General features: G+C 40.4%; 1 protein-coding gene and 1 long non-coding RNA gene across 8 annotated transcripts in view; one reads left to right on the top strand and one right to left on the bottom strand.

Annotated features, from left to right (window-relative positions):
• Positions 1 to 11,724, bottom strand: part of LOC116851549 — an 18,205-nt gene extending 6,481 nt beyond the window's left edge. Inside the window, exon 1 of the long non-coding RNA XR_004379603.1 lies at positions 11,533 to 11,724. This is a non-coding gene — a long non-coding RNA (uncharacterized LOC116851549). The remainder of the gene's footprint in view (positions 1 to 11,532) is intronic.
• The window catches only part of LOC116851547 (solute carrier family 12 member 4), a 133,390-nt gene that overhangs the window by 25,333 nt on the left and 82,342 nt on the right, over positions 1 to 25,715 (top strand). The window contains exons 1-2 of one of the 7 annotated variants that reach the window (XM_032831051.1): positions 12,481 to 13,121; positions 21,728 to 22,130. The exons of 4 other annotated variants lie outside the window; for them this stretch is intronic. In XM_032831051.1, the coding sequence (XP_032686942.1) occupies positions 22,073 to 22,130 (58 nt within the window). In that variant the 5' untranslated portion in view covers positions 12,481 to 13,121; positions 21,728 to 22,072. Of the gene's footprint in view, positions 1 to 12,480; positions 13,122 to 21,727; positions 22,131 to 25,715 lie in introns of those variants that run through there. 2 more of the 7 variants (XM_032831053.1, XM_032831052.1) reach the window with 2 other exon arrangements.

The following is a 25,715-nucleotide window of genomic DNA, read 5'->3' as shown; positions in this document are numbered from 1 at the left end:
TCGATAAGTATTAATAACATATTTACTTGTACTAATGTAAAATATTTTTCAAATTAAAAGATGTACATCTTTTAAAATCTTAGCTTGTCATGAGCAATAATTTATTCTATTTAAATATATATTTTTAAATATATATTTAAATAGAATAAATTATTGCTCATGACAAGCTAAGATTTTAAAAGATGTACATCTTTTAATTTGAAAAATATTTTACATTAGTACAAGTAAATATGTTATTAATACTTATCGAGAATGAATATCTAGCATTTTTTTAAATATTTTCTTTTCTTTCAATTTATTCTATTTAAATATATATTCATAAAAAATATTTAGATTTAAATAAATATATTATTGGTATTCCCCGAATAAATATTTTATTCTTTTGATATCTTTCTATCAGCGCAAAGAGAAAAATATTTGTAACTTTATTTGTGATTATTTGTAGAAATAAACGTTATATCTCTTAAGTAAATTTTTAAGTATTTTTGTTTTCAAGATGTAGTAACATCCCACACAACAGGTATGTTGTGAGACACAACAGTGCATGTCTCAAAGACGCTTAGAGACATCCAAAAGACGATCTAATTCTTCAGATCTCTTTTGAACGTTGTCAAGACATGCGTGTCATGCGGAATGACCACCCTGCTGCCGGTAATGCGGTAAGGGTGGTTAATACTGCGCCAGACTTGTGGGGTGGTCCGCGTGCAGATGTGCCGCAGAAAAATTACGAGCGTGCGAGCTATCTGCAAAAACTGGCTGGCGCGTCGGCTGGCGTGCCACACGAGTCTTGGCAAACTCTTAGGTAAACAATAATTAGCGACGACGTTTGCGTGCTTTAATTGCGCGATCACGAACGTATGGCGCGAAGTGATTACCGCGCTCGGTAATAGCTCGGCAGTCAAGGTTGACGTATAATCCGCTGATTATCGCGGTCCCGTCCGTTTGCATTGACTCAACAGCGAGCGCTACGGACTTGCTAATAATATTTAAGAGTAGTTTTATCATTAGATGTATACTTATGGATTCACTTAATTATTATAATTAAGTGATAATTAATTTGCGCGCACGTCAATCCGGCGCTTGGCTCTCATTGGCTTAAATCTTCCTTATTCTTGCTTGTTAAATATTTCAAACGTCGAGTTACTATACTAAAAAGTGACAAGAACACTAATCGTAAATAATTAAAATCGTAAATATTTAAAATGAACTGTAAGACGAGTAGTAAATGAGACTTTCGAGAAAAATAACAGTAAGGCGAGAAATAGAAGATGGGACAAATGAAACTTTCAAGAAGAATAAGTAATTAATATAAAAATAATTATGAGTAAAATAAAATGGTACTAATACACTGTAATAAGTAATTAATAAGTAATTAACACGCGCTTAGAAATGCTTTTCGCAACATTTTCGCTTCTCTCGACACTCCCAAGCGACGAGTTAGAAGCAAGCGGAGGTAAATCGATGGTTTCCGCAGTGACGGTATCTTTTAAAAAGCGTTCTATGTTCCTACCAACGTGCGAAATGACGCACCGTTCATCTAAGTCGCACGGCAATCTAAATCGCGGCGCGATCCATAAAATTCGAGTCAGTTAACTCGATAACGAGCTTATTTCGATAGATCATTCCGGAGTAAGAGAAGATGCCTGCCGCGTCGTAACGTTAAACCGTAACAGCGCAAATTTGTTGTTCGTTTAGCCGATCGATCGGCTTCGTTATTGCGCGCGCGCAAGCTGTCTGACGCACACACACACACGCGCGCGCGCGTGCGCACATACACACGTACGTTCGACAATTAATTACGATTAGGAATAAGGAATAGCAGTGCACGGAAGAAAATTTGCCGCGCGGATGATAATGGAGTTCATCCCGATCGGCGCGGGTGAATGCACGCCGATTGGGAAATTTCTCGACAAAATTACGAGTAACAGGATCACTAGGCGATTAATTGTAAATCACCGCGTAAATTAATTCCTATTTGTTGCACGAATGTGATAAACGCGCCAGTAGATGTGACGATAGGCGTGATATCTACCGCGTGCGTGAGAACGACGATAGAAAATCGGCGAATGTATGTATGTAATCGGCGCGTTTGCATTTGGTCTTTCAGCCATTTGCGTCAGAAGCAGATATATCCGCGTTCATTTCGCCTAGTCATTACTGCGGAAGCGGATATATTCGCCTCGCGCAGTCGAGGCTAGATCGAATCACAAAATTCATGTGTTTTTTGTCCGTTTTATTATATCCGACGTTGATAGAACGGGAAAGAAAAAGAAAATTCAGTGGAGATGCTCTTTAAATCTCCTAATGATGCAAATCATTAATCAAAAGAGGTGCAGCTTTTTAGTCGATTTTATAGTTTTAAACTCACGATTGAGACAAATGGAGGTACGAAAGAGAGATTAAAAATCACTTTATATACCCTTAAGTGGCTTTTCTCCGGAAAAGCTCCGTGTTAAAATATTAAATTTCCTTGCATTTATCTATGTTTTTACCTCGTAACAAATACAAATGAAAATTATATATTGTATTCTATATTTTAAAATTCTTCAAAAAATACAGCGATGAAGAGAAAAGAAATCTAGATATATTTACTTAACGAAAATTTTCTATAAAAAAACTCAATAAAAACTCTTCATAAAAAACCTAACAGAAACTCCATAAAAATTGCGTAAAAAAGAATAACCTAACAAAACATCCTTAAAAAATTGCGTGAAAAATAAAGTTCAGAAAGTAATATGAAATCAATAAAGTGAGACAAGTATACGGCTCATTATTATAATTCAAGTAAATAGGCCATAGTTGATAATATCAAAAGTCAATAATAAAAATAATAAGTAAAAAAAAATATATATAAACCTTTATAAAAATACTTTTATAAAAAATCATGCATTTATTACGTAACAAAAAAACTTCGATCAAAACATATATAAGAATTTATTAAAAATGCGCAGAATCTCATTTAAAATTATAAATTATAATCAGGAATCCGTTTTAATAGCTTCCGGCCAAAGATTATCGCGTATAAGTAAACATTTCAGGCTTTTCAATTGTCGCTTTCCTCGTTGCCTGTTCACGAAATCTCCGCGTCAAGTTATACGTCTCATAAATTTATCCCGGACAAATTCGTAGAGTTCCCACCTCGAGTCCGACCAATCCGACGACACACTTTGTCGGGCACACCCCGTAGAGACGGTAGAACGTATATCATCTGGTGCTTCGTCTCGGTGTCGGGCAACTCGTCTCTTTCTCGCCAAACTCATGAGTCTTCGTGATGGAAAAGTCCAGACAGGGCAATGCGGAGACTCCACGACGTGTCTCCGTCGCCGAGAGTACGTTCGTTGCGGGGATGAATCCGTTCGCGAGAATGCACGGAATTAATACCGGAGCTGATACCGCGAAACGCAGGCCCTCTCCCTCTCCCCCTCTTGCGCGAGAGCAGTTTTATTTTTTTCGATAATGCGAAAACGCGTCCCGCGCGGATAATCCTTGAATTTTTCCGGTATTCAATATCCCATTCCTGGAGGATGAGATACTTCCATTCTCCGCTTTTCCCGCCGACACTGAAAATAAGCAGCGAAGCCGTATCGCTCTCTGCCTCTCGTGCATCACCTCTTGTGTTTCGCTTCCGTTCATTGTGGTATTACTTTCTCGCGGCCCTTCGAGTTTCCTCGAGGAACTCACGGCGGAGAAACTTCCCCATTTTTCAATCTCGCGGCTTAATCTCGATCGCGACGTGCGCGGAACATTCAATTCCGTGTATGTAGATCCCGCGCTGATCTAATCAGGAGGCCCCTTTCTCGGTTTTATTGATATTGATCTTCGATCCGACGTGATTAAGGTGAATGTAGCGATTTCTCCAAATTACATTGCTATATCTCTAAAGTAACTCTAGATATCTCTAATATCTCTAAAGTACAATCGGTATTTCATTAAAATGCTCCATATTTATAACTGATGGTTACGTTATGACGCTGCAATGACTAAAATGTCGCTGGAAAAATCTGTTAGTAGTAGCAACTATTCCCAATCACGTTCATGTCGAGATTCGCGCGTGTTATTCCGTAACCCTCGCGTGTTATCCCGTAACAGGTACAATGGGGACCCTAACTAATTTTATTTTCGTGATAATTCCTAAACTATCCACTATATAGCGCTAATATCTTCAGTACCTTTCGAGTAACAGTTTTCAGTGTAACAGAAGAAAAGGTCATCGAGTTATTTGCAAGTAGCTGTGAATTATATGCATTTGTTTTTTGTCTGGGGTCACAGTGATCCCATTGTACCTTTAACGTTACTTTTATGAAAATAATTTTCTTAATCTTCAGCCCAATACGACTCATTCTTCATGCAAAAGAGTAAAAGCTCTTGTCTTTCAGTTAATAAAACCTAAACTTAAGAAATGTCTTACACCTAAATTTATTGATGAGCCATTACGTTTAATAATAAATCATCTATTTTACAAATTGAATTGAAATTTTAAATTGAAATTTTGAATTGAAATTTTAAATTGAAGAAACTGAAGAAAGATCTAAATTATTATTTTGCCATCCAGAGTAAGATGTAATAAATGTCCTAGAAGTAAAGATATGAAGTCCAAAGAAGTATATGTTAGATGCAATGAACCAATATGCACCAAATATGCAAGCACTATCTGCAACGATTGCATCTAAAAACCCTCTAAGATTTCAATATTGTATTTAATTTAACAATACTTGTTTATATTTTTTATATAATCTATAATTTGTAGACTTAGATTAAAACAAATTTTTTTCTTTTTCCGATTATTTGTCTTTCAGTGTATTTTATCTCAACACTGTCCACATCGTGTTCATTTTATAATCAGTTAACGTTTTCTTTTAGATTACTGAAAAACTGAGACCGTTATTATATGTGTCTAGTTGTAATATAATATTTGTAAAGTATTATTTTCAAACTATAAAGCGTTTTTCTTTCTACCTTTTATTACCATGTTAAAAATGGCAAAAATTTATTGGGGTCCGCCGGACCCCATTGTACCTACAGTTTGACTAAAAAGGCATGGTACCTGTTACGGGTTAAGAACAACGATACTCCGAGCTCGGCACGATTCTTTGCCTCGCGTGGCTCGAAGGTAACGAACGCGAAGTTCATTGTCTACAACCTTATTCGAGTGCAGGGTGCAAGCAATCTCTCTGTCTATCTCTCTCTACCTCCCTTTCGTTCTCGCGCGCTCTCGCAAATGTAGGCCTCGGCCGGTTAACTGGAACACAGCACGCAATTTCTATCCTAGACCTTCGCCGATCCGCAGATCCGCTCCGTTATCGTGCGTCCAATCCGCAGTCGCGACGTGACGCGCGAGCCCACCGGCTTGATCTTGATCCCGCCATTGCAATGTCGCGATGCGATATTCAGATCCGACGAACAGCGCGGCATTTAGCGCAGCGCAGCACGCGACGCGTCGCGTATTCTCGGCAAGTTTCGAAGCTAGCCATGACTCTCCCTGCGAGAACATGCACGAGAACGACGGTATCTGTTTCGGGAAAGCTCGATTTTAGCAGAACGACACATGGCTCAGATCGAAGAGTGCGTTGTTAAATTCTAAGAAGAAAATTATGTCCTTTTTCTCCTTCTACTGGCACCGAGACCTTAATCAGATATTCATGGTCTCGCTGTAGAATCCTCCTTAGCGAGACAACATATAGTTCAGATCGGAGAGTACGGCGTTAAATCTCAAGATCGATATTAAATTCCTTTTTCTCTTCTATAGGTAGCGAGACCTTCGGCAGGAATTCATAATTTCGCTATAGATTTTTCCCGGTTTTAGAAGGACGAGATATAGTTCAGATCAGAGAGGATAGTGTTAAATTTCAAGGTTAAAATTAAGTCCTTTCTTTTCTTTTATTAGTGCCGAGACCTTTATCAGAGATTCATGATCTCGTTGTAGAATCTTTCCCGATTTTAGAAGAATGACATGTGCCTTAGATTGGAGATGATGATATTAAATCTCTAGATCGGAATTAAATTCAGTTTTTTTTATTAGCGTCAAGACCTTGATTAAAAATTCATTATCTCGCAGTGGAATCTTTCCCGATTCAAATGATGAGTATACTCTTTTTTTCTCTCTCTCTCTCTCTCTCTCTCTCTCTCTCTCTCTCTCTCTTTCTCTCTCTCTCCTAACGATAATCGAGGGTTACGGACATGCAAAGTGGACGCCGAGGGTGAAAGGATTGGAGCTGAATCGTACATCGCGACGAACACGTGACGGGTTATAGCACGTGCGCGATGCAAATAAACGTCGCATAATCGCGCGATCCGATCTGCCGGCGATCGATCGCACTCACCCTTCCGATCACGCGCGTGCACGGGGAGGCGTGACGACGCTGATACCCCGCGACTGTCGTCGTCTTCGACCAAGTCAGACCCTGAACTGGATCTCGGGGTTCATTGTCTATGACCTTAGCGCGCGCACCTGCTGTGCGCAGTCTTATTCGCGGACACGCGGCGGAGACCTCGATTGTTAACTGACGCCTGGCATGCGATCCGCCTACGCCCCTATCACGACGGACCTTCCGAGGGCGTCCGAGATTCGAGGACTCGAAAGAGCGGCCGAGAAAGAGAGAGAGAGAGAGACCACGGACGAAAGCATCGGCCTCAGTCTCGGTCGCGTGACGCCTACACGGATCCAACCCCTTCGAGCGGAAGTCGAAAGATCGCGAGAGCCCCGTGGTCTCGGCTCTTCCGACTCGTCAGTCTCCCGACACTGACGTTTCGCTGACGTTTCTTTCTATAAATTGCGGCACTTGATATAACGTAGACGCTGATGGACAATTCAGTTATCCGCGCGATCGATCGGCGACAGCCGAGAGAATCGGCTCTTCGTACGTCGCAGTCGGAGGTCACCTTCGCGACAACGTGAAAGCTACCTAACACGTCGCTCTCTTTCTCACCGTGAGAGAAATAAATTGAAAATAAATAATACAAGATAATATGTATATAGTAATGTGCATAGTTTGTTATATTCGGCTAGAAATTCATCTCATCGTTCCGATCAATTAATTTATCCACTCGGAGGAAAGACGCGGCAACTACGGGAGAATTGCCATTGTCATGTATTTTCTCCTGAGTATAGTTTGCATAAAAGGTGATGTGTTGTTTAATTATTAATATAATCCTAATTATTAATAATGCTTATTATTAATGAATCCTTGATTGTTACGCTGGGTTACATGACTTATCAGAGCCCGATAACATCGTCGGAAATAAACTGATAACTGATTGAGATTAACCTGATCGTGGGATAAATTTCTAATCGGGCATGTGTGTCCCTATTTTGACTTATTCCTCACCATTGATGAAATTTGCAGGTTTAATGTAGAAACAGAATTTCGTCTCGGGTATTAGCTGATATCGTGTAGAAAATGAAATTACGTAGCGGGGCAGGCGTCTCCGGTGACGAGATTTATTTTTAGTTATCGATGAGAGAATCAATATAGCTTCTACGCTTAGGTAATCCATAATTTTTAAGGTTGTACAGCACACACACATACACATAAACACACATACACACACACACGCGCGCAGAGCTTATGTACGTAGAAAAGATTTATTATGCAGTCGGAAGTCGGAATCGACTAGACAGAAATGTAGGATTAATACGAACGAATACGTCGAACGGGCGCTTTATGTGTACATTAATCGAATCTCGTTCATTTCGAGACATCAATCACGCGTAATCATCCGCTGTACCGGGCGGCGGCGAAGAATGGACACAAATTAAACGAACGTACTAAATTAGGCTGGACGAGAAATGCGAGAGAATTATCGGGCTGCCGATATTAATTCATAACAGCCGTTACGTTTTTACGCGTAATTTGATCAGTCCGCAATCAAATTCGACCGTCTCGAAACATAGCACCGTTTTTATTGTTATCGTTATTGTCGTACATGGCGTCGAGAAACTTTTCCGTCGTTCGTTCAATTACACAGACGCGAAAGCGACATTCCGTTTTTTACAATTTACGGTAAGATCAAAGGAATCTCTCGCGTGTGTAAAGAAACAGCTCGGACTCTTCGTTTCGAGATGAAATGAGAGAACGTCAGTTTTAACACAACGTGGGAGAGACGAGCGCGAAGTTAATATTTCATTCGCCACGACTGTCTTGTCGAATGGAAGACAAATTTCTTTTGGGATTTTGCGGATTCTTCGCGCAGTACACAGGAAGAAAGAACATTCTTACTTGAGAAATATCTACTTCTGACATGTTAATCTTCGAATGATATTACACAGCAACGAAGATAAGCTTTTACTCGCGTCAATACATTTTATATTCAACAAATAATTATTTTAATTTAAGAGGATAAAATTCTTCTAACGAAGTTATTGTTGATTATACATGAATATATGAAATATGATTGTTAATTTAAGTGTATTAATTTTAAATAGACACAGAGATACCCGAGACATATATTTAAAAATATCATATTCCCAATTCAGTATCTTTCATTAATTCCGAAAATTATTTCCGAATAATGAGAACACAAATTTTTCTTCGTTCAATTATGTAAAATATATCCTTACAGGTAACTTCATTTAACGCTATGTAATTTTATTTAAAGATTAAACATATCAAAGATAAAGATATTTTCTCCAAGCAAGAATATCCTTTCTTTCTGTGCAGTTAGTCGCAGCACGTTCGACAAACTCCGTCATATACGACGAATAAAACATTCACCCAAGCATAAGGCGTAATAAGGCACGTCGAAGGATCTCCTTTCTGTATATAAACGTATAAAAAGAGACTTATCTTATAAAGACTTATCTAATAAGTGAACAATCAACAGAGGTATTTTTTAATGCCACGTACAGAGGGTTGCATATATGTTTAGCCATTTGCTAGCCACGTGTGTGTCCTGATCAAGAGTTATTAAATATTTTCGATCTTTTGTTTTTAGATAGTCAAGGATCGTGACTGTTGATTATTCGAAGAAACTGCAACGATGTCAAGCAGCTGTGACGCTTGGACAGCTTGATGTTTTGTTTGTGTTTATAATTGCAGTTATCCGTTCACGTGTTACGCTGACGTTCACGTGTACTCGTGACGTTATTAGTGGTAAAACAATCATGAAACATGGATAACGATAAAGCACTGTGCTCGCTACCTTACAGCTCCTGAATAACCGCAATTATAAACACAAACAAAACATTAAGCTATTCAAATGTCACAGCTGCTTGAAATTGTTGCAGTTTCTTCGAATAATCAACCGTTACAACCCTGTGACTGTTGATTATTCTAGAAATGAATGAATTTAGGTCAAAGATTTTTACTAACTCTCGATTAGAACACATATACACACATACATGGTTAGAGAATGGCTAAACATATATGCAATCCCCTGTACAGCAACAGTAACGACGATATCTCGATATCTTTTCCTGCAAGAAGCGATGACAAATCGCTCGAACTTCGCTCATTCTCAAAGTAGAGCAAGAGCCATCGTAGTCGGACAAACATTTGGTAAGGGTGACGAGTGCGCGATTTTCGCGGCTTTGCTGGAGCTGCAACGCCATCGTATTCGTCTTTGGGTGGAAAGGACAACGGGGAGGGGCTTGCGATCGAAACAGGGTACGGCGAGACGAGAGGGTGCGAGTCTCCCAGGTAAATTGAGGTAAATTAAGCCTTGGCAAAGCTGAGCGATGCTCATATGCGGGCGTGTGGACGCCGGCCGGTGGCGGGTACATGTGTCATCTGTCGTGAGACCGGCATATATTCCCGGAGGGAATGGGGGGATGTAGCCATGTACGTGTGTGTGTATGTGTAATGGTGACACCGGTGTCGGTGGACACATTCGCGCGTCGAGATATCGAATTCCGCGCGCGGCGCGGACGCTCTTCCGGGGACGAGGCTGCCCGATGTCCCATTAATTTCGCCATAATTTCGCTCCCCAGTGACGCTTTTTCTTCTCTTTTGAGGCTCTTCTCTTTTGAGATAATGCGCCATTTAAAAGGCGTTAAATGTCAAAGAGAGAATATCACAGTTCTTTTTAATTCGTATACTAAATTCTTTTCAATCTGAAGCCATTTTTCCAATAGTGCACTTTCTAAAGTATAATCAGTGTATTCTTCACTGAAATATGTGTGTGTGTATGTGTATGCCATACTTGTAACTGGTGATTCATTATAAGTATAACAATCAGTGAAGTGTCACTGAAAGAATCAGTTGATAGCAGCGACTGTTCCTATTATTGATGCAAACACAAACAGTGTGTCATTGCACGCAAATCGCATGGAAGCCGGTAATTCCATCGCCAGAAACGCGGCAAGTTGAATCTAATTCAGCGTACAATGAATTTGCAGCGAAATCTTTCTTTCACTGATTGAAATCTGTGAAATGTAAGATGAAGCAGTAAAGTGGGAGTGTCTCCACTGAAGACCGATTAATATTTACCGATTAATATTATGATTATCGATAAAATGCTCCTTTTACGGAATAAATCAGAAACGTTTTTATTGATATATATCTTAAGAGAGTAGAAATAGTCTGTCTTTCCAAAGAACATAGTAAATGTTGCTAGAAACGTAAATCTTGTTATAGCTTTATAGATTTTTTAATGTTTCAGTTCCTAAAATGTAAATAGCACACGCAAAAAAGGTTTAGTTGTAATGAACGAATCAACGTTTTGTTCGAAGCAAACGTGATATTTGGCTTTTAGAGTCAAATTTGGATTATAACCCACGGAAATTCTGTGCCCTTTGGCCAATATACATTGGATTTGGTTTATTCATTCAGACCAAACTTCATGTTAATACAACTAAAATTTTTTTCCCGTGCAAATATGAAGTGAAAGGATAGTCAGTTACTGCAGAATGTCGATTTGTTCCTCTGTTACGAAATTCTATATCTTGGTTACGATATTCTGTTTTTATTAAAAAAAAAACTCTGTGCACTGAGAGAAGAATTTAGTAAATATTATCAAAATTTGGTTACTATTACTAAATGATAGACGTAAATATAGCGGGCCAAAGCTATGGCAATACTTATTAATTAATTTAGTTCTGTAAAATAAATTATTTATTTGACAGAAGTAAAATTTATTTGCTTCCAGAATATATTTGGTAAATAAAACTTATTGAATAGTTGAGCAAAATAAGCGATTTTGTAATAGTTACAAAATTTTTGATAGGTTCAACCAACTATCTGTAATAATAGATATTGAAACGATGTAATAGCTGCAAATGAATGAATTTTTCGTTGTGCTGCAACAAAACATACTTATACTGGTAACAAAATAGAACTCGTACCTACTGAATTTTTTATTATATGGGATATAACGATTTCATAACAATTATCAAATATCTGTTCATAACTGTAATATATTTTATATTAAATATTTAACATTAAGTAACTATTACAAAATTATTTAATTAATATTATTGTGAATGCAATTACGTCATACTCCCGATCTATTAAATATTTGGTAATTATTATCATATTTAGTATTAGTTACTAAGGATTCAATGAATTTCTGTAACTAAATGCAGTTTGTTATAGTTACCAGTCTTTTCTCTCAGTGTGTAGAGAAATGTCGAGAGAGCAGATACGTCTTGCTTTATTAAAATATTCGCTTCTCTCGTCAGGAACGTTGAGAATATATTCTACACGCACTCATATTAGATTATTATCTTCTCCGATCTCTATTTCAATTCCATTTCAACCTGGTAAACTGAATTTTTCGTTCTTCTGTGTATAATTTACCACCGTGTTATTTCCGAAATAGCCGGGATACTTAACGTCAAGACGCGCGGGGGCGCAAATTGCGATGCAAATTGCGGGCAAAAAGAGGGGGGGGGATGACGTTTAATTAACTTTCAGAGAACGCGAATCGCTCTGGCTCGCCGTCAAAGGGCGCCGCGGCACAACACACGCTGCCGGACGTGTACCCCGCGATGAAACGATACACGCGTTTACGGCGCAACTGGCGCGAGAGACGAGATAATTGCCATCGAGTCTGCCTTTTTGGCAAGCAACGACGAGCGTTGAAACCATTTTTCCCTCGTCCCCTCCTACCTACCGGTAGTTGGCCATAAAAAACATAGCCCCGGAGACCCCCCCCCTCCCGGGGGGGTTAACAGGTGAGCCATCCGGCTCTTTGGTCCTCGGTGAGCCGAACCGGACCGCGACACAGGCGAAGCCTTGCCAAACGGCGGCGGCGACGGAACGCGTTAACAATCCGCAGGCCGCATCTGGCACGTACGCGCGCCCGTGGTCGATATATACGCGCGAGCACACATGTGGGCGCACACATACACACACACACACACACACACACCATACACACGCACACAGGTGTGTAGCCACATAACCGTACCTACAATCGGAGAGTTCCTAACTCGCCGTTAGCGAGTCGAGCAGTGGGGCGGCGGAGTGGATGGGTGGGTGGGCGGTTAGGTGGCGGGTGGGTCGCTCGGGTGGTAGCCTACCTAGTCGGGTAGTAGTAGGTGCGCACCCTACGCGGCTACCAGGTGAGTGGGGCAGAGGCCGACCCCCGACACCCGCGTACACGACGCGAAACGCGAAAAACCACTTGTGCGTCTCGTCGATGCTGGCCGCCGTCGCGCTCGCTTCCCGTCGCTCCCTAGTTCGCCCTGGTACGCCGCTACGACGTCGCCAGTTCCTCATCCCTTAGGAGAAGAAGGGAGAAAGAGACAGAGAGAAAGAGGTAACGCCTCTTTAGCTCTGTCGTACGTTAGCTCTTCTCCCTCATCCCCTCTCCTTCTCCACACACACACACACATACATACACTTTCACCCACCTCTCCCTCTCTCTCTCTCTCTCACTCCCTCGGTACCTGTGTATCTCCACTTCTGTCACCCTCGCCGGCAGGGCTGCCGAAGTAGCGATCGAAAGTGATCTACGCGAGCCGGACAGAGATCGTCGAGTGCGACGCGTCGACGGCTTGAGAAAATAAAGGGTGTGCGTGTGGCTTGTTCGAGCAGGTCGCGCGCGACGGCTGTTTCTCTCTTTCGTGCTGCGGGTAGCCGGGTGACAAGGTACGGCTCTTTCGTCCAGGCGTCGAGGCGGTTTTTGAGTTCTCTCCGACGAGTCCGGAGCTTCCGCTGGATGCCGACGAGGAAGTATTGCGGGTGAGTCGAGTGTCCGGCGGGAAAGATAAAACGGTTTGCGCTATATAGAGGGTGAAATGATGCAAATGTTAAAGGGTGAAATAGTTTTCAGTGAAATCTGTGGGGAGGAAAAATTAGTAGAACGAGGGATACGCGTTACGATTGTAAATTCAGGGGTGGGAGTGTGTTTCGCATGTAAATTCTGTTACATGTACATGCGCAGAAATATACAAGGAAGAAAAATAGATTGCGATTGAGATAACTGTTACAATTGTATAGCTGTGTAACAAATATTTAACACGTGATCGATGTATATAGTCTCGGAAGTAATGCAGTTAAATACAAAGAGTGCATATAGTCTCGGAAGTAATGCAGTTAAATACAAAGTATGGATTCGGGAAGAAAGTGGATGCTATTTCTAGAAGTGAATGCAATCAGGGATTTATTCGCGAGTCATGGAAGATATGAAATGTATGGAAAAATATAAGTAAAATCGGATTTTGCAGGATTAGAGTTCTAAAAGAAAGCGTTACGATTGTAAATTCAGGGGTGGGAGTGTGTTTCGCATGTAAATTCTGTTACATGTACATGCGCAGAAATATACAAGGAAGAAAAATAGATTGCGATTGAGATAACTGTTACAATTGTATAGCTGTGTAACAAATATTTAACACGTGATCGATGTATATAGTCTCGGAAATAATGCAGTTAAATACAAAGGGTGCATATAGTCTCGGAAGTAATGCAGTTAAATACAAAGTATGGATTCGGGAAGAAAGTGGATGCTATTTCTAGAAGTGAATGCAATCAGGGATTTATTCGCGAGTCATGGAAGATATGAAATGTATGGAAAAATATAAGTAAAATCGGATTTTGCAGGGTTAGAGTTCTAAAAGAAAAGGTAAAATGGATATCAGAGCGAAATAGAAGGAGCAAATGAAAACTGTTCTCAGCATTTGTACCACTTTGCACTTTCAGTCTATATTTAATCATAAAAGGGTATATCTTGCTTACGTAAATGATCGATTTTGATGAAAGAGTAATTCATAAACAGACGTTTATAGAGTAGTAATTAGCAAACCGTTCAGTCAATTTTCTGACTGATTGCGTTCTTTCCCGCCTCGACTATCGACGCATCTTTGCGTGATTCAGGCCGCAGACCACCCTCGCGATATTCTTTCTTCACATGGAGATCCGCTTTTTAACTTGAGGCGAGAGGATTCCCTCGCGCCTCTAAGATTGTGAAACGTCGCGCGATTTCGCAACAATCATACGTTCGCGTTATATCGACGAGAGTGTGCGACGCGTCAGTCTGTTGACGCATGGTGTTTAGTCCGAAAGAAATGTTGTTCTCTAAGGATTCTTTGCAGATTTGACTTTTTGCCGGGCGGATCTCCATGCAAAGTTGACATGAGAAATATCGTGTGAAGGGAGACCTCGTTCGTCCTTGAATGTATGGAGATATAATTTCTGAAACGGTCCAAGATCTCGTCGATACGATCCGTGGAAGATCACGTGACGTCGATAAGAGGACAGGCAAGCGGCTTCATCGATCCATTCCCGACCCGAGCCTATCCGGGTGCAACTAGGCCGCCTTCCAGGATCCCCAATGGACAATCCGTTGTAGATCCTGAAGAGGAGCTTCGAAACTTGTCTCGAGTATCGCGAGAGCCTGAAAAATCGTTCGTTCATAATTTAAAAAAATGATCGAATATCGTGACACGATGTGATGGGCGGCTGAAAATTTCGACGAATCTTCGAGCGTACGAAAATTTGGTCGACTCGCAAAATCGTTTCTCTGTTTCCTTTTTAATTCTTTACCTTTACTTTAATTCTTTCATTATCATCGTGTTTATTGCGCGATATTCAAAGTAAATAAAAAGATATTCTTCAAAGTAAATAAAAAAAACATCGCGCTGTTCCCGTGAAGTGGCACAATTATTATTATCTAAGGTAACGGCTAATTAAAGGTTAAGGGGTGGACTAAGAGTGCACCGGGGCGGAGACACGGTTTTACCCGGGAGAGAAAGAATGTGGAACGTGGGGCGCTGTGGAAATGAATATCACGCGAAAGGAAAAAGAAAAATTGCCCGGTTGCAAAATACGATGCGGATTATGCTGATCTTATTTTACGCGTGCAGCGTAAGAGAAACGTGGACGTGACGTGGAATTATACCAATAAATAAAATTAATTGTCTGACGCGCATTTTCTCGAGTAACGGTATTATTAACTGAGGAATTAACGGGGATTAAACGATTAATTTAAAAAAGCACATTCGAAACGGCACTTTCAGTACGCGCTCGATGTATAAGAGATACCAGTACGAAATAAACGAAAAAGAAAGAAAGAAAAACAAAGATGAACAGGGATTATGACGACTACGCAATACACGTACGAGATCGAGGCATTTATTATGAATATTTGTTATCATCAGAGATATTTGTCATTATTTACATTATTAAACAATAGTGTGAAAGAGGGAGAGAGAAGAAGAGAGAGCATGTCTAGATCACTTATAGAACAGACATTGCGGTCCTTCTATAGGAGGAATGAAGTCAGTATTAGTAAGAAGGGCAATACAGAGTAAGATGCTTCCCTTGTCTAATTGCCTAGCTGGTAGGAAAAATGAAACAGAAGAACTTTCTTTCTTCCACTACGAGATCCTTGTTCTGAAGTATCTTTTATCGAAGCGCCTCTAAATGTGCATGGCTAAGAGCCAATCAGAAGGCTACAAGCCACATTTAGACACTTTTATCGATAAAAAACTCAGAATAAAATTCTCTGTTTCTCTCTTTTTCTTTTGTTTCTACACTGAGAAAAACATCTTTAGTATTTATAACTATAATCACATAAAAAAGTAATTACTATAAATTATGGTTAAAAAAATCATTTTTTTGTTGAATTCTGCTAGTGATAATAACCTTAGATGTATGTTACTACTACCATTTTCTTGAACAATCAGGAAATATGATTGAGTAACCAAAATAACTATTATTTTAGTTAGATCAGGCAGATCTAAGAAAAATGCTTGAAAATTTATTTGTGAGATATAAAGTTTATTTATATAAAAATAAGCTTTATCTCCTACACATTTTCAAGTGCTTTTTTCTCAGTGCATTTTTTCTCTCAGTGTATATCGCCCTCTCGTGGAATACTATGTGACGAAGAAAACATTTGACTTCACGCTATCTCTGTCCAACCACCTCATAAAAGTGCGCAATCTATTTTATAAATCTGTGGCCGGATTGACGATATCCACACGGAGATAGAGGAAGCGTACATCAGCCCCCACCTTTTTTGTTCAGTTTACTAAACTAAAGTGGTCCTTGGTAGCCCGTTCTCGTACGTCGCGATTCAGCTTCGCGGACGTAACGCGCCTGGTAAATGCGAACACGACGCGACACGACGTCCTACAACGACTTGTTGAACGTGCGCAAATGCGCATTAATTTATTAATTTTCCACGAATTCCACCGTCGCGCCTCGCATATTCTCCGTAAGAAGCGCGGTCGTTATATCGTCATCGCGCGGTTACATCCCGGCACTTAGTCGTCGCTGTCGCCGTTTAAAAAGCCACCCCTGATGCACATTCGATTTGCCTTATTGTATTGCCGCCATTTCCATTCCGCGTTCTCATTATTATCGCTACCCTTATCGTTCTTACCGCAAGCTAATGCGTCGGCATCGCTAATGCGATTACGTTGCACAATCGTTATTATTATTATTACATTATGTTAATGGAGTAGCGCGCGCGATATTTCTGCAAACAGCAGCGGCAAGACACGTCCCCCGCCGGGGATCATAATTCAACCGTGTGACGGCGAAACGACGGTTCTGCTTTCGGTCTTTGGACTCGCGGATCGTTTTATCCGCCATTTATCATCCTGGGAGGAAGGTGTCGCTGTCAATTTTTAGTAGCAAACGCGAGACTTTTTCGATTCGCACCGTACAGCGGTTTTTCCTCTCGACCTCGTTCGGAAATCGAGAGGAAGCCTCAGAGCGAAAGAGAGCAAGAGAGAGAGAGAGAGAGAGAGAGAGAGAGAGAAGGAGAAAGAGACGCACACGCATGAGCCTCCACTCGTTTCGTACTCGTGCTCGTTAATGCGCAGTGTCACACACAGGATCGATGTTCCGCGTAGAACGAATGAAACGATCGGCAGAGTGGAGCCGAATTAACCACATCGACGTCGGCGTACTGATCTCTGACGTTCGCGATTTACAGCTTCGCCGTTTCCTCGCGCATTATTCGCGTGTGTACTCGTTGTCAGTCTTCGGAAATCGCGGGCTACGAGCTCCAAAGTGCGAACGCGCGTCCACGTGTACAGTAGGGAGTTAAAAGTGTAGAACCTTGGAGCGTGACATGACACCGAGTATGTATAGTCGGCGGTAAAGAGGTCACGACACCTTTCATGTCGATGAGTTTCGGAACAGGTGAGGATCGTGAAGATGGCCGAGGTCGTACTCGCGATATTCGTCTGTTTCGAAGCATGTAACATCGAGGAGAAGGAGAGGAAACACTTTCGTTGTTTCGATTGCACATAGGATTGTGCATAAATATACCCAGTCATTCCCTCGTCATGTGTGTACGTCCTAATTGAGAGTTACTAAAAATTTTCGACCCAGGAAATGGCTAGGCATATATGCAATCCTCTGTACATGTAGGTCGCAAAATGATTTAGACACAATGAAGTTGGGAGTTCATCAAACTTTCAGAATTGTGAACTGTCAGAGTCATTGTTTAATGGATTTTCCCAGTAATTATACTATTAATTATTATTATGAATTATTACATTAATATTATTATTGCTTATTATTATTTAGTGTTGTTAATTATATTATTAATTATATTATTATTGCGTAAATCCGTCGGTAATCACTCTCAATTCTGACAGTTTTACGAACTCCAAATTTCATTGTATCTAAACCGTGTTGTAACTCACATTATATTCTTTTACGAAACAGTATAAATATTTGTTTCTTAATATAATTAGGAGCGCTTAAAATTGTCACGATTGCGAGCCATTGCTCACGAGTCTGCGTAATCCGTTATGACACGAGCTGAAATGACAATATAAGACATTTGACGTTGCAACTGCAACGAAGAATGCAGGAAAAACGCGTGACTATCTTTATTATATTCACTTTTATCTATCAAATGAAAGTATAAGAGCCATTATTTACACCATATATATACTGTAACTTCGCTTGCTGTCATAAGCAATTACTGTACAAACTCGTGAGTAGGTCACAAATAATGACCATTTAATGCGCTCCTAACTGAGTATACACTCAGTTGTAAATCGGTTTGCGCACTTTTTATTGATTGAAGTGCAGCGTTTCAAGTTGCCAGAATTAAAAGTCACTGCTGACGCGTATGCGCTGTAATCCACTACAACAGAAGCCGAAGTGATAGTACAGAATGTGACATTTGCGAAATACGGAAGAAGGAATCTATTTTGAATTAAAAGAACATTATTTTATGAAGTATTTTTTACATAATTTTTTACATAATTTTTTTTATATATTTATGAGCGATTACTGCGCATACACGTCAGTAATGACTTTCAATTCTGACAACTTGAAGCGCTGCAACTTTATTTGATAAAAAGTGAGCAAATCGATTTGCAGCCGACTAAACGGTCAGACGATTAATTTTGACACGTTCATTTTATGTGCTTGAATAACATCTTACATTTATTGACCTATAAACAAAGTGATTTAAAATTTGTTTAATCATTTTTCGTAAGTTACAATTGTTCTTTTTTTGTTTTATTTTTAATTCTAGAACACCACATTTGGCGTATACATTTATGTTGCCTCATCTACTGTTTAACAGATGTAGGAGACGCCGTTAAAATCAGTCTTGATCTTAAAATTCTTCATGTTAAAACGATGTATTTTTCTTAAATTATTGTTCCATATTTTTTTCTAAAAAGTTACATCCTTTTAACAAATGATAATTAACAAATTATAATTGGTTTTACACTATACAGCGTGTTACAATCAAATTATAAATTTTCAAGTAAGTAGCCTTTTCGTGATTAAGGAAATTCCTATTTGATCTTTTTGCAAAATTATTTTTTTTTTATAAAACCTCAGTTAATGATATAAGTGTATTCCTGACATTTTGGTGCTCAAATTAAAGAAAAACTATCCACTTAAAAATATCCACTTTTCGACGCGAAAGTGACTGAGTTTACTATACCCAGTAAATCGGGACTCGAGAAAAGTGCGATATGGTGTAGGTCATGGGTTATAATTTTGAGGGATTACATGGAGAATAGATTAGAATAAAATTTACATTACATGATTTACATCTGCACTGGATTATAGTGCTATTGGGTTTACATAAAAGTTGCAAAGCATTTTCTCGACAATTTTTGCAACAAACATCCCGTAGGAACGTATCCAGTAGGAACGTGCATCCCCAGAGAATTTCTGGAAAACAAATTATCCTCTTAGATACGTAGTGCGTCGTGAAAAATTCAGCAAAAAATATTGCAACTTTTAATCATCTGAATGAACGTGCTCTCGTTGAGATCTCGCGGGGAAGTTTTATCGCCGTCGGTAACGCGACCGGGAAACGGGCTGTGTTACGCAATCACGTAACGCTACGTGGAAGGAAGTACATTCGCCGACGGAGAGAAATGTTGAATGAACCACGCGAAAATAATGCTCGATGACACGCGACGCGTTTCGTGTGCGCCCGCGCTATCGCGAGTCGCGGTCGCGCCAATTAATGCGCCGTCTTTCTCGCATTTCCAAGTCGGCAGTCACGACGGTAACGTGTTACAAACACTTGTTGTTCGGCTCCTATATGTACTATGTATAGTGAGGCACGGTTTACATGTCGATGCGCCATGATACATGCTGGATGAGCGTTACGTTTTATCGACCGCTGACGTGTAATAGAAATAGCGGAACGTGCGTTAACTCTCTCTCTCTCTCCCCCTTTCTCTCAGCCCCGTCCACCCTCCCACAGTGTTGTACGCTCGGAACGAGCGCGACGTAGACCGGCATCACGCTCTTCTAATCAAGCACACGAGATAAGCCCGCTGAAAGATAAAAATTGACAGCGACAGAAAAAGGGATCCGCGGATGCGCGTGTGCGTCCGACTTATTTTAAGTGTCTAACTTGGTAACTATTTTCTCGTCTCCTTTTGTTCGTTCGTCCTACCGTTTATTCGCTCGCGAGATATATACTGCTCTTATCCCGCCGTATAAAGATCATTTTATTTCTCGAGAGTTCGATTGCTGCCTCGATTCCATTTCCCTCTCTCTCTCTCTCTCTCTCTCTCTCTCTATATATATATATATATATATATATATATATATATATATATATATATATATCTTTCTCGTTTTTGAGATCAAATATTAATATCATGAGAAGAAACGAATTCGTATCGAGCTGTGAGCGCTTTGAACGTTAGGAAATCGAAAGACAATTTAGCCGCGAGATCGGGGATTTTATTTACATTTTCGGCTGATATTCCGTTAGAAACTTGAAACGACGTCTCGTGATCTTCCAACTGCTCGTATCCTCCATTATTCATAAATTCGATCATTCCAATGATAATGTTGATTTTATCGTCTCGGTACTTACAAAACGGATAACAATAAATTTCTATATTTACAATTACATCGTATTTATAATATAATATGATGATAAAGAGAAAGAGGTCTATCATCTTTTCGATAAAGTAAGAGCTGAAAGAAAAGCGTAATTTACACGGAGAGAATATTCATGATAAAGAAATATTAACAATAGAAGATATTAACAAATATTTTATATTTTTTTTCGTGTAAACTCTTCAAATTTACTATGTTTCTACACAGAAAAAAAGTTTGATTGAATGAACCAATTTCTAAGACAATTTCTATCACAGTCTATTCCTATTACTGACAATCTATTCTCACACTACTGTATGGAAAAACAAAGTTTGGTTAGATGAACTAATTTCTGGTGAAATAAAACGGGAAATATTTACTCTTACGCCACCAATGAATTTGGTCTTGACAAGGTGATAACATGACAGAACAATAAGCAATGGCTAAAATCTTTTAAATATTATTCAGGGATATCACCTTGATAACGTAAATCAAGATCAATGTCATTGGTGGAGAGTAAGTAAGAGTAAATATTTATAATAAAAACAATTTAGAAATTCTGAAGATACCAGAATTCAGTCTAAATTATCAAGACCTCTGGTTAACTTAAACCGAATTCTGATCATTTTAATCAGAATGTCTGAATTGTTCATATCACCGAAAATTGGCTCATCCAACCAAATTTTTTCCCCATGCTAATAATACGGGAATAGACTGTCAGTAAAGTTTATTTTGCCAAGGAAAAAATACAGTATATTTCATCAAAAACATAGCGAATTTCGCTAGAAACATAGCAAATTTTTTAATGGCACATTTCAGTTCGTGAAATGTAAGTAACACGAAGTGTTAGAAGTTAGAGGACAGCCGATCTATTTCTCGGCTACAAAATTCTCTAGTGATTTTTACTATAAAATTAATCCCCGTCGCGGATCTCCGGACTCTCGTCGCAGTCAGAGGTGTCTGACTCGCGACGGTGTTTTCTACTGTCTCGTTCAGTCGTGCGTCAATATTTCCAGAATTAGTCGCATGATTATCAACACGGGACGAAGGACTTTCCGCAGGCCGCGAATTACGATCCGCTGCTAACTTTTCGGATCGGCGGGAGAAGAGATTTTTTCTCTTCTTCGTCCGAGATTGTCGGATTTTCCCGACTCTCTCCGTCTCCTTTCTCTTTCCCACTTTCTTTTTTCTCGCGCGAATCCAGCCGGTACAAAAATAGGAACTGTCATTCGATAAATCGATCTCCGCGCCGCCCAAGCCGGCTGGGGAGACTGTGTGGTTGTTATTGCCGCGGTGCCGTTCGCTCGTTGTGGTGTGTGCGTGCGCGAAGGTACAATCTACTTACGTGAGCTGCAGCAGGCATGAGCACTTCCGGCGCGATTCCCCTGATCCTGGCGAAGAAGGAGCAGATCGTCGAAGGCAAGTAACATGCGCTCGTTCTCTTCCCCCCTTCTCCTACTTCTTCCTACCCGCCTTCCTTTCTATTCTTCTTTTATCAGCCCTATAAGTTATTAACCCTATAAGCAGTCGGTAGACGCGATTTGCTCGCAAGAGGGGATCACGACACGCGAGACTCCTCGTCGTTTGCGAGGCGTTTCGTCGAAGCGGTCGAATCGTGCGATTGACTGTGCAAACGAGAGGAGGCACTCAATCGTCTTGAGTAGTATCATCGAGAAGTTCGATCGTGCCATTTTGATATAGTCCAAACACATGTTCACGTGATAGATTCTCTCATTTTATTCCCTTCTTGATCTTATTAACGGGCAACCCTCTCATTGTGGTAAGAAGTACACGGAGAGAATATTGTAATAAAAATTGCAATATTAGTTTTAGTAGGAATAGACTAGGCACTATCACAAAAATGATCATAAAACATAAGGCAAATGTCCCAGTAATTGAACAATGTTCCAATGGTTAATACATTAACAATAGATTAGTTTACGTATTAACTAATGATTAGATATTTGTCGAATAACATTGCAAATTGGCAGAAACAAATATCAGCAAAATCTCAAAAATTTTTTTTTTAAATGACAAATATAAATATTGTTAATGTATCAGTCATTGGGACATTGTTTAATTACTGGAGGACTTATCTTAGTAAAAATGACCATATAAACATGGTAATTTTTACTACATTTATGGCAATGTTTACTATGTTTATGGTCATTTTTACTATGTTTCATTGTAATTTTTATCACAGTGCTAATCTATTCCTGGAATACTAAAATTGTATATATATTGTAATTTTTACTACAATACAAAAAGAAACCTTATACAGACGTACGATTTTTCTTCAATAATTGTGACTTACATTTTTCATGATTGCTCGAGAACCTTGCCTGTCTCGCTTACACGGTTAATCGCACGTGTCGGCTCGCTTGGCGCTCACGAAAGATGAAAAGATAATCCGCATGTCACGAGGCCTCTTTGCCGATGTGTGTGTGTGTGTGTTTTATCGGAAACTGTCAGTCTTTCGGAAAACGCCGGCAGTTTCGTCGGAAGCTGCTGTGTGCGGGTTACGAGCCCGTCCAAAGTCCGCGAGTCATTAATTCGTTATCGTTCAGCGAGTCAACAATCGATGGGGAATATTGATAAAAAAAAATATCAGGAAGCAAGTTCAAAAGATGTCTGCGTATCGATGTCACAATATTTTTTTCTCTCTTTTTTTAAACGCTTTTTTAAACGCCGATAGTGCGCAATAATAATAGTGCAATGCCTGAAGGTAACGCCGATTAGATAATTCCACCTTCAGAAGAGCGCGGTTATTATTACACTTGTATGCAAATTTTGCACGACGCGGCGTGAAACGCGCCGCGACAAAAACGAGCGATCCTTGAGAAGAAAATAGATGGCCTTTAAACAGATGGATCGTTAGATATTAATCCTGCGCCACGAACGTTGCATATGAATTGTTTGCAGAAGTAATCGATGCGTTCGCGTATGCTGATGCATAATTCGCATTCATATTCAGATACGCCGTCGAAGGGAACGTCGTACGATTGCCCGTAGTTGTGCAAGAATAAACCAATTCACAAAGTGAATGGTTAGTGAATCATTAGTGATTTTGGTGTTTTTGTTAAAACTAATTAAAATTAAAAACAGCTCTTATTTTCTAATCGTGTCTTTTTTACTCATTTTTTCAAGGGTCAAGCTTGTCAATGAATACTTCTTTAAAGAGAAGAACATTGTCCAAGCTTGACTTCTTGGAACGATTGCGGAGAACCTCAGTGCTATGTATACTTTTTCAATCGTGTGTCCAATTGTCATCTTCATTCTTCTCGAGACATACTCCATATAGATTGGATCATTCTCGCACAAATGCGGCGAATTAAAATATACAAACTTCTTCTCGTAGAGAACAATCTAAAGTGACGAGAGCATGACTCTGCCACGAGAGTAGAGTCTAATTGGTTCTTTAGTGTGACTGCCAGAAGATTAGAATTATTCACGGAACTCGTTGTGTGAAACAAGTCAGACACAAGCACCGAATTGGTCTGCGCTTCAAACGTACGTGGCGAGCCCACTTTCCTTGTTCAAACTATCCTTTATTCCCAATTAAGACGATATTTCCCTTTTTCCATTTTCGACTAAAGTCACGCGACCTTCGGGAAAACGTTGGATCAGATCGCGTAACACGCGTTTTTCGCGGTCCTCGCCTCGCAAGCGGACGGATCCAAAAATGTAACGGCAATATCGCAAAAGAGAGGAGAGACCCGCTTGCCATGCAATCTGCAAAACTAAAAAATTAATCCGCGCTAAAGGCGCGTCGCGAGCAGCGGTATATCGCCAAGTTCCCAGGGAAAATTTCCCTCACGAAATTGCGCCGTCACGACGGTGAAATCTCGCAGATTGACGCGGATCGAGGCGCGCGTGTAACGCGACATAGAGGGATCTCTTAATCGCGCGAGGCGTGTTGATCGATGCGCCACCGGACGATTAATCGATCTACGTCGGGCTGAGGCGCAAGCGGCGACGGGACCGTAATCAGTTCACCGTTAATTAAGTCGCCGGACGAGATGCATTCTCTCTGCTCATTAGTCGCGCGTGGCCACGTACGAATCCGGCACGAGAAGGAGCGGTTTCGGCGCGGCGAGACGCGCGCGCGACGTCTTTATTGCACACCTGCGAGCGGAAAATCCCGCGGCTATTCTTGTCCGCTCGGATTTCTCGGCTTGGCACCGCGCACGTGCCTCCAAGAGGCACGGATTCGCGATAAAGGATCAGCGATCGCGGATAAGCGCGCTAATGAAGGAAGGAAATGTTCGCCGTTTCCTCGCGGACAACCGAAACGGCCGGGGAAAAGAGAGGACGGGGAGGAGGAATTAATAATAACCGGATCGCATGGACGTTTACGCGAAACTGTACGACTCGAGATAAGAGTGGCGGAACGGAACAGCGGGTCTAAAAGTAAAAATATGTCTCAGCTCGCGGAGAATCCGCGTTTATTTTTAACTGCGTATGCACGTACATATACAGAGTGTCCCAGACTCTCGTCTATAATTTTTATGAGAACATAGAACGGACTGAGGTTAACATAAAAGTCCCATACCGTTTTGCGATATTCGCAATAAAGTCAAATTGAACAAAAGAGCCCTTTATCATTTTGCAAATAACCACGTAGATTTTTAGTTATTAATAAAAGAAAATTGTTACATGATTGTGCGCGATGATGCACAAATCTCCTTTAATTAATATCTCGATTCTACGTTCTACAAAAAGGAGAGTCGAGTCGTTCGAAGTAGAATCTGAGACACCCTGTACGCGCGAACATTTGCGGTCTGGTAATAACTTGAGAACGTACTTTTTGGTCAGCAGCGGTAATTCCGTTTAAATGTTGGCTTTCGTGAGCTCTCCACCTCACTTAATATTCCATGCGAATCCCGGGGCACACGTGGAAGGATTTAAATGTCTTCCGTAGAATCAGCAGCCGAATACAATAATCGCTCGGCTCACGGAGGAAAAGTCGTGCACGCGGCGGCTATCGAAATTGGTGCAGCTCTG

The sequence above is a fragment of the Odontomachus brunneus genome, unplaced genomic scaffold (genome assembly GCF_010583005.1).
Source record: "Odontomachus brunneus isolate Ranch 3 - 2012 unplaced genomic scaffold, Obru_v1 Obru_scaffold_177, whole genome shotgun sequence".
NCBI lineage: Eukaryota > Metazoa > Arthropoda > Insecta > Hymenoptera > Formicidae > Odontomachus > Odontomachus brunneus.
Note: the sequence above shows the minus strand (reverse complement) of the source record. Positions and strands in the feature narration are given on the sequence as shown.